This window comes from Triticum aestivum, chromosome 6D, assembly GCF_018294505.1.
Source record: "Triticum aestivum cultivar Chinese Spring chromosome 6D, IWGSC CS RefSeq v2.1, whole genome shotgun sequence".
Lineage (NCBI taxonomy): Eukaryota > Viridiplantae > Streptophyta > Magnoliopsida > Poales > Poaceae > Triticum > Triticum aestivum.
The window spans coordinates 44,533,935-44,543,182 of NC_057811.1; the positions used below are offsets into that span (position 1 = coordinate 44,533,935).

At 52.1% G+C, this 9,248-nt stretch overlaps 1 protein-coding gene across 1 annotated transcript; it reads right to left on the reverse strand.

The window, feature by feature from the left end:
- Positions 1-430: 430 nt before the first annotated feature.
- On the reverse strand, positions 431-3,537 carry LOC123143410 (transcription factor TDR). The gene is made up of 7 exons (XM_044562326.1): positions 3,302-3,537; positions 2,775-2,977; positions 2,582-2,686; positions 2,289-2,457; positions 1,583-2,107; positions 1,021-1,482; positions 431-926 (listed from the first exon to the last, which is right to left on the reverse strand). The coding sequence occupies exons 2-7, from the start codon at positions 2,936-2,938 to the stop codon at positions 678-680; spliced, it is 1,674 nt and encodes a 557-aa protein (XP_044418261.1). The 5' UTR covers positions 2,939-2,977; positions 3,302-3,537; the 3' UTR covers positions 431-677.
- Between the last annotated feature and the right edge of the window lie 5,711 nt (positions 3,538-9,248).

Consider the following 9,248-nt stretch of genomic DNA (forward strand, 5'->3'; position numbering starts at 1 on the left):
GGGAATGGCTAGAAATCAGTCAGCTGAAAGTTTTATTTGTGGTAAGTCGATTTCTCAATCGTTAGATGCGAAATCAAAGGCCCAGGCTGCTTCTTCAACCTCCATCTCCCCTTGAACCGCCAGCCACCGCTGGCCGAACCGCCGGCCCCCACCGCCCGCGGCCGGCTGCGGTCCCGCGTCGCCTCGCCGTCGCTCCCTCCTCGGAACCACTCCCCACCGCCGGTCCTCCGCCGCCAAAGCCATCCCTCTAGGCCCGCCACGCTGAGCTTTTTCTCCGGTGAATCCCCACGCCACCACCCCACCACCGCCGGCCATCACCGCCCCCATCCTGAACCCTAAGATAGATACTGGGGTAACCTCTCCGGCGAGCCCCCTCCGTTGCGGCTGGTTCTTCCTTCCCTCCGGCGAGACTGACCCAAAGTCGAATCAGTTGACTGAAGTATAGCTAAATTGAAACACTTTTCGGTAGTGATGGTTGTCTTTGGTTTCGTTAATGAAATCGGAGAGGGAACCCTCTTTTGCTAAAAAGAAAAGAAAACTAATCCATCCATGGACCTACAGTAGCAAGTAATAAAGGGAAAACAAATTACGAGCAGGAAGGGAACTAATTACGTACTACGTACTGTGTCAACTAAGCCATTCATGGATCTATAGTAGCTGATAATAAAGGGGATGAATCAATCCATGGCGAGGTACTGCAGATGCTGGTGATGATATCCTCCCAGCACCTGGTGGTGCAGTTGGTAGTGGTCCGCGGCCGCCGCCGGCACCGCCTGCCCGTCCATGCCATCGAGCTTCGCGTTTGTCAGCGGCGGCGGAGGGACCGGGGACGACCACGCGCCGCCCCCGCCGTACATCTCCCTCGTCACCTCCAGCAGCGAGTCCCTCACCCTGTCCGCCGGCACCGCCGCCTCGTTGTCCTTCATCTGCAAACCAACCAAAGCCCACCGTGAATCCCTATCGGCAGGCTACAACAATGGCGATCGGCCGGCGGGGATCGCCGGCGAGAGGGGAACGTACGACGGCGCGGAAGACGTTGAGGACGAGCTTGTTGTAGGAGGTGACGTTGACGGTGGTGATCTGGAGGCCGAGGGCGGCGATCTCGTCCATGATGCGGACGAAGCGCCCGGACTTGTGGGAGCACAGCACCTGCAGGAAGAACTCCTTCCCCTCCACCTGCCGGACCTCCACCTGCGGCTCCATGTCATGGTCCTCCGCCTCCATCTCCTCCTCCTCGCCCGCCTCCTCCTTCCAGGGCCGCTTGCCGCCGGCGGATGGGAACGGCTGCTGCTGCGGCGAGTCCTCGTCGTTGTCGAGGCCCGGCGGCGGGTGGTCGTCGAGGAGCACGTCCGGGGCCTTGCTGTCGCCGCCGGTGCCCCCCGGCGGGTTCGGGTCCTCCAGCTCGTCCTGCAGCTCCTTCACCTGCTTCTGCAGCCCCACGATGTAGTCGATCGCGTCCCCGAGGATCGACGCACGGTCCATCTGCCGATACGATCCACGCGCTCTCTTTGAGCTTTGAAATTTACAAGAATCATGCATGGCGGGTGGCGGCGCGCGGCCATGGAAGGATGATAGTGGTTACCTTGGTAATGTTGGGGACGAGGGACCGGAGCTTGTAGAGGCGGTCGTTGAGCTTCTTGCGCCGCTTCCGCTCCGCCTCGAGGTTCTTGCACTGCTGCCGCTTCCCGCAGCCGTCTTTGCCAGAGCCCCTCTGCGTCTCGCCGTCGACGTCGTCGTCGGGGTCCCCCAGCTGCATATCGCTCCCCTCCGACCCCGAATCCGCCCTCCCCACGCCCGAGCCGTGCTGCCCGTGCAGCTGCTGATGCTCCTGCGCCACTGTCGACGGCGGCTCGCTGCTCTCTGCCGCGTACTGCCACCCCACGCCCGCCGCGCCGTCCTCCTGCACTCCCGCCAGGAACGGCTCGCCGGAGCCGCTTCCCCCGGCACCGTCGAACAGGTTGAGCGACGCCGCCGCGTAGAGCCGCCCGGGGTCTGCTGCCGCCGCCGCGTCCCACGCGAACCCCTGCGCCTCCGTCTCCTGCCACCCCTGCCCACCGCCACCACACTGCGCCATGACCAGCTCCGCCATCTGCTGCTCCTCCGCCATCTGCATTAATGGCACCGAGGCAGGTCAGCCGTATATATACACGGACCATGGAAACGCGAAGGCTGTTGCGTACGGTGCACCGCCGTTGCCGCCGCGTCGGCTCACGCGAACGGCGTGCTCCCTAACTACTTCCAAAACTAACCGATATTTCCCATCACCGGCCACGCACGCACGCACGTACATATCTCGACGCGAAGAGCTCGACGATGCCCCCGGCGACTGGGACGAGGAGCCGCGTCTTCTCGCCACCGCTGGAGGCAGCCTCGTAGCCCGTGAGGAGATCCGGGCCCGGCGCCCCGCCGCTGCTCTGCCAGATTGGCTGGTTCGACAGTAGCGCCTGAGCGTGCATCCTGACCAAGACCAACCAACAAAATCAGCAGTCAAACAGAGCGCCGACCAAAACTTAATGGCGATCGACATGGCCGGCAGGCAATTGCATCCAGGAGAAGAAGAAGAAGAAGCCAGTTTAATTACCCGATGGAGGAGGAGTCAAGAGGGATGGAGCAAGGGACGTCGGCGAGCGTGGCGACCTGCGCCTCGAACTCGGCGCTGCAGCAAAACCCCGCCATCTCCAAGAACCTGCCGCCATGAATCATCATCATCAAGCTCTGGGAACACAAATGGTATGGACAATAAATCGAACACACACACGCAGACACGTCCATACCTCTGGTCAGGAGAGAGCTGCCAGTACATGCAGTAGTCCCAGCCGTGGGAGCCGCCGACGAGCGGCCTCAGCGCAGCCTCCACGGTGCCGCCCCCTCCCCCTCCATGGCCATGAACAGCCGCACCGCCGATGAGGCTCTGCTGGTGATAATCTCCTCCTCCCATGGCTCAGCTCAGCCCAGCAAAGCACCAGTGGTCAGCTTCCTAGGATTGAGCAAGTGAAGTGAGTGACACATCGATCAATTCAATCCATGCATACGCAAGGCTTTCTCTGCTGCTAGCCAGCTGCTGTCAGGAATCAGGATAGGATTTGTTGATGTCACCGGTGTCACAGGGCTGCAAGAAACTTCAGCCTACATACGATTGCAGCCAGCAAAGGTTGTACTAGTACTATCATGCATGCATCATGATCATAAGCAAGCAGAGGATCAAAACCAAGTGTGAACTAGTAACAGAATTGCATAAGAAACCTAGACTGCTTGGTGTCATTGTCATGGTTGTTCTTGGATGGGCTCAGGAGAAAGCTACCTTTCAGTAGAGGCTGCCCGGCGATCGGCCGGCAGATGGACCGATCCGGAAAAATGGCGTGTATCAGCTGAAAGCAATCGCTAACCGAAGAACCATCTCAACTGAATGCTGCTAGCTGCAGGGGTGTTGCATCACCAGCAACAGCAAAGCATAGGGCCATACACCTCTATGCCATTTTGGGGACGCAATTCAGAAATGCAAGTGCCTAATTGCTGGTGAAAGCCTGATGATTAGCATGAAAGCGCTCTCTCTTTTATCCATCGCCTCCGGTATCATCGCCGTGCTCGATCGGAGGCTGCTACGGGTAGGTGGGGTGCAACAAAGGTGTGAGGGGTTTCAAAATCCACACCCCCGGTTAACTTAATTCATTTAACTTAACTCCACTACTAATGCTGGCCACAGATTCGACTCGAACTTGCACAATGCAAATGATGTGGCTCAATTGATTAATGCCTAGTTAAGTACGATGCAATTCTGATGCCCAGTTCTTCTCTGAAAGGTGTGGTGTCATGGGGATGCAGTGTGCACACTGCCACTTTCTCATGAATCATGATCCAGCCAGGAAATGACGCTAGTGCCATGCCGTCTAAAAAGGAGGCACCTAAGAGGAGCAGGGGCACGCATGCCATTTCGCCCCGCCCAGGGATGAGAGGCAGGACGGGGTGACATGGGTGGTTGTTTGCATCGGCAAGGCCGGCTGCTTCGCTGGTGAAGATATCTGCTGACGAAATGTGTTGCTGTACTGTTCACGTATCACTCAGTTCATCTTCATCATGATCGTTCATCACCTAAAAAGGACACACACAACAGAAATTTTCGTACGGGCGAAAAAGAAAAGGAGGAGCAATGGACGGCTGGATTTCTGAAACAGAACTGTTTTGCAATTTCAGGTACGAGACGTGCCACATCAGCAGTATGATCATGCTTGCTTTCTTTTAGTAAGGCGAAACGAAAGCGCCCCGATTTTTCATCATCTGGAGATCGATATGTTCTTAGAGGTAGTAACAGAAAACCCGCACACTGCAGGAATGAAATAACCTCGACCTTTCTGTTGTCGCGAATAAGGCGAATCCTAGCTGGTTGCGCGTGCAACGCATATCTCAGCCGCTCGAGTCCAGCGGCTGCTCCAACATAGGATCCAAGCCCTTTGCACGTGCATGCCTCTCTTTCTCTCTTTTTCATCTCACAGTCTGAGAACATCTCCAGCCGTTGGCCCCTCAGGAGGCATAAAAATCGCCGCCTGGGGGCGAGCCGGCGGTACAATCGTCGCTGGGGGCGGTTGGGCGTCCAGCCGTCGCCCCCGGGTTGCCCTCAGGCGTTGATATTGGCTCAGTTTTCGGCCCACTTTCGGCGAATAAAGGCCCCATATGAGCGAGAATCGGCCCATATTCGGCGTGGTTCGTCGTGGTTCGGCGTTGAATTCTTAACATAAATATTTTTTATCACATAGTTCATCACAAAAAATCAAATAGTTCAACAAAATAGCGTAAGAACAAATAGTTCAATATAAATTATATAGTTAAAAAAAACTCATATTTCATCACACGTCCCGCCCGGCGTCGCCCTTGAGCCTCCATAGGTGCTCCACCAGATCCTGCTGCAGTTGATGATGCACCTGTGGGTCTCGGATCTCCTGACGCATACTGAGGTAGGCAGTCCAGGTTGCCGGTAGCTGGTGATCAACTTCGACTAGAGGACCCTGCATGTAGTATGGTTCAATGTCAAACACTGGTCCTTCCTGCTCGCTCTCGATGATCATGTTGTGCAAGATGACACAACAAGTCATGATCTCCCACATTTGATCTTTCGACCAGGTTTGAGCAGGGTACCGGACAACAGCAAATCGAGATTGGAGCACACCAAATGCCTGCTCGACATCCTTTCGGCAAGCCTCCTGCACCTTGGCAAAGTGGGACTTCTTGCCTCCAGGCACAGCGTTTGAGATAGTCTTCACAAATGTAGACCATCTCGGCTAGATGCCATCAGCTAGGTAGTACCCCTTGTTGTAGTGCCGCCCATTGACCTCGAAGTTCACCGGAGGAGAATGACCTTCAACAAGCTTGGCAAAGACAGGGGAGCACTGCAGCACGTTGATGTCATTGTGAGTTCCTGGCATACCAAAGAAGGAGTGCCAAATCCAGAGGTCCTGTGTGGCCACCGCCTCAAGTACCACACTGCAACCGCCTTTGGCGCCTTTGTACATCCCCTGCCAAGCAAATGGGCAGTTCTTCCATTTCCAATGCATGCAGTCGATGCTTCCAAGCATCCCAGGAAATCCTCTTGCTACATTCTGTGCTAGGATCCGAGCAGTGTCTTCCGCATTAGGTGTTCGCAAGTATTGCGGTCCAAAAACTTCCACCACTGCCCGACAGAACTTGTAGAAACACTCAATGGTGGTGGACTCGGCCATGCGCCCACAGTCGTCGAGTGAATCACCGGGAGCTCCGTATGCAAGCATCCTGATCGCTGTCGTGCACTTCTGGATCGAGGTGAATCCAAGTTTGCCGGTGCAATCCATCTTGCACTTGAACTAGTTGTCGAACTCCCGGATGGAATTCACAATCCTCAGGAAGAGCTTTCGGCTCATCCGATGACGGCGCCGAAATGTTTTGTTGCCGTGCAATGGAGCATCGGCGAAGTAGTCGGAGTAGAGCATGTAGTAGCCTTCGAGACGATGCCGGTTCTTCATCCGCCCCGGCGCCGAGCCACCTCGCCGCGGCTTTTCATTGCTCGCCAGCAGCTGGGCGGGGGCGGCGAGCACCATGAGATGTTCTTCTTCCTAGACGTCGGCCTCGGCTTCCTCCTCCAGCAGCGCGGCGAGTGCTTCCTCGTCGTCTGAGTCCATCGCAGAGGCAGGCAAATCGCCGAACACCTTGCGCCCGGTGGGCGCGTACCCGCCGGTAAACTGCCCCTCCGCGACCGGAAACGGCGGGAAAAACGCCCATCTGCTGGTGGAGGGGCTACCTCGGCGAACCTCTGCACTTTTTCCCGCGGGGATTGGCTGTCTAGCGGTGAAGGACGGTGGGCGGCGCCAGGATACAACTGTTGGCGGCCGAGCGCGCGGGGGATGGGAGGTGAGTCGGGGAAGAAAAACTTGACTTTTCGCCAGACAGTGTGGGCCAGCCGCGCTTTTCCCTTGCGCCGGAGCCCCCGAGTACCCCCCCCAGTGCGCCGGGTTTGGCTTGTGATCGCCGGGCCAAAAAACGGGCCGAACTGGCGGATTTCGGCGTCCTGGGGGCGTGACTGCGGTGTTTTTTCGCGCCGGCGCCGAAAAAGTGGCCTGGGGGGCCTGTTGGGGGCGCGGCTGGATATACTCTGACACATGCATGCCTAAAGTCTCTTTCCTTTCTCCTCAAACTTCATTAATTTTAGTTTTCTTTTGACAGTTTAGATGGTTCACATCTTTATAATCAAAATTTTGTTCTTGAAACCTTTTATATATTTGAACTCCTGACATCAATATCTTTAGAACAAGATCAGTCTTGGATAACTTTTAAACTGAAATGTGTTTGTTTAGCAGCTTATCGGTATTTTTAATGAGGAACTTTGCTGTAAACAGTGAAGAACTTCTCATTTTTATTGTAAAGTGGTAAATAAACTGAATCAGAAGTTGAAGAACTTTTTAATAGTGGGTTTGCACTTTGTTAGAAATATTAAAGAACTTTGCTAGAAAATGTATTTGAAACCAAAGAACTTTATAAACAGCCCGCCTGATTTGATGAAAACTTCATGGAACTTGTTTGAGCCATGCACAATTTAAGTTTATGGAACTTTGATGAAAAATTTCAAACTAGTTCAAATATATTCGACATTGGTCTTGTTCTAAAGGTCTTTGTGTCATAAGTTCAAATATATAAAAAAATAAAACTGAAATATTGGTTTAAAAGATATAAATGATTTAAGTTTACAAAGGGGTAACAAAATGATTGGTTTATTTGGGAGAGAGAAGAGAGAGGTACAGGCAGCCAGTTTGATTTGACGTGCATGTAGGATAGTTGATTTGACGTGCATGCACGATGGATGGACAGGATACGCGTGTGCACGCAATGAGTTAGACAAAATCCACACCCTTTCTATTGTCGATGAAATGGTTCTGCTTCAGTTTGCCCCTCCACTAGTAACTTGGCCTTTCGAAAGGGCACTTTTGTGCATGAATTTTGTTTTCCTGCTTGTTTCGTCTACCGTCCGATGGGCTGCCCCAATCTTGGGATCACACGCTAATATATCCTTATCAGATGAGAGTTTGTTCCATGCTTTTATAAGGTGTCAGTTCGAGTAATACATAGTGCCAATCAACAATGTTCCTGCCAAAATTGGTATCCAATTAGACCAAACAAAACTCTTGCTCTTTGTCTTTCCGTCAATAATAAGAAATGAAGGGAAACATATTCCATAGAACCTTCTGATCATTACCATGATGGAAAAGAACATGCAACACCAAGGCAAAGAAGAAAAAAGGGGGAGTGATGGATTTCTTGAATAGGGGACATCTACAATTTCAGCAACGCATGAAATGCACGGCTGCAATAGAAAGCCAGAAAAGAAAGATGGTCATAATAGATGGATGGATCTAGGGCTGGACACGAGCCGAGCCGAGCCGAGCCGAGCCGAGCCGAGTTCGGTCCGAGCCTTGCTTTGGCTCGCCATGAGCGAGCCAAGCTCGGCTCGGCTCGCTGGTTGAATGAGCCTGCTTCCGGAGGATCGGCTCGTCTTGCCTCTAGCTCGGTCCAGCCCGAGAAGCTCGTGTGATTAGGCCCATGATCTTTTCTTGCTTGCTTTCTTTTAGTAAGGCGAAAGCGCCCCAAATTACTCGTCATCTGGAAATCGATACTTACTTAGAGGTAGAGTCGGGAGACCCGCATGCTAGACGAATGAAATGATGTTGACCTTTCTGCTATCGATGAAACAATTCTGCTTTGGTATGCCCCTCGCTAGTAACTTGGCTGTTCGAAAGGGCGCCTTCATGCTTTAATTTTGTTTTCCTTCTTGTTTCGTCTAGCGTTCAATGGACTGCCCCAACCTTGGGGTCACACACTAATATATCCTATAAGGTGGTAGTGTGCTCAATGATCTTATAAGGTGTATGTTGCAGTAATAGTGCCAATTAACAACGTTTCGGTGAAAATTAGGTATCCATTGGACTGAACAAAACTCTTTCTCTTTGTCTTTCCGTTCATAATAACAAACGAAGGCAACATATTCCCTAAACCTTCTGATCATTACTATGGTGTAAAAGGACGGACAACATAGAGGCGAGGAAAAAAGTGGGGAATGGATTTCTTATAGCAGGATTATCTACAATTTCAGCCAGACATGAAATGGACAAACGCAATAGAGTCGGAAAAGAAAAATGGGCATAGTGGATGGATCTCTCATAGCAGGATTGGTTTTCAGTTATGAAATGTACCATCATCGCTATGATTAGGGCCATAATCGTTTCTTGCTTGTTTTTCTAGCATGGCGAAAGTGCCCTGATTTGTCGTCATCTGGAAATCGGTACATCCTTAGAGGTAGTGATAGAAAGCCCACACGCTACATGAATGATGTGACGTTGAACTTTTCGTTGTCGATAAAAGAATTCTGTTGTACACTCCACCCCTAGTAAATCGCATTCCCAAAAGAACCTTTCATTCTTGAATATGTATTTTGATGTATGTTTTGTCTAGCGGCCGATGGATTAGCCGAATCTTGGGATCACACTCTAGTATATCCTATCAGTTGAGAATTTGTTCAATGATCTTAATGATAAGGTCTTTGTTCGATTAATAACACTGATAAAAATTGTTCGCATGCAATTTAGTATCCAATTGGAACCAAACAAAACTCTTCCTCTTGAGTTTAACAATTTTATTGTGCATCGCATATAGGCGGGGAAGATGAGTGTCTTTCTGTCAATAACAACAAATGAAGGCAACATATTTCGTACAATCTACTGGTCATGATCATG

What these genes read in the sequence shown, in the direction of transcription:
- LOC123143410 (XM_044562326.1), bottom strand. Translation starts at nt 2,938, where the DNA reads ATGGGAGGAGGAGATTATCACCAGCAGAGCCTCATCGGCGGTGCGGCT. An exon ending in CTTGACTCCTCCTCCATCGG is followed by an intron (nt 2,458 to 2,581) that starts GTAATTAAACTG and finishes GGTCTTGGTCAG; the next exon opens with GATGCACGCTCAGGCGCTAC. An exon ending in TCAACGTCTTCCGCGCCGTC is followed by an intron (nt 927 to 1,020) that starts GTACGTTCCCCT and finishes GTTGGTTTGCAG; the next exon opens with ATGAAGGACAACGAGGCGGC.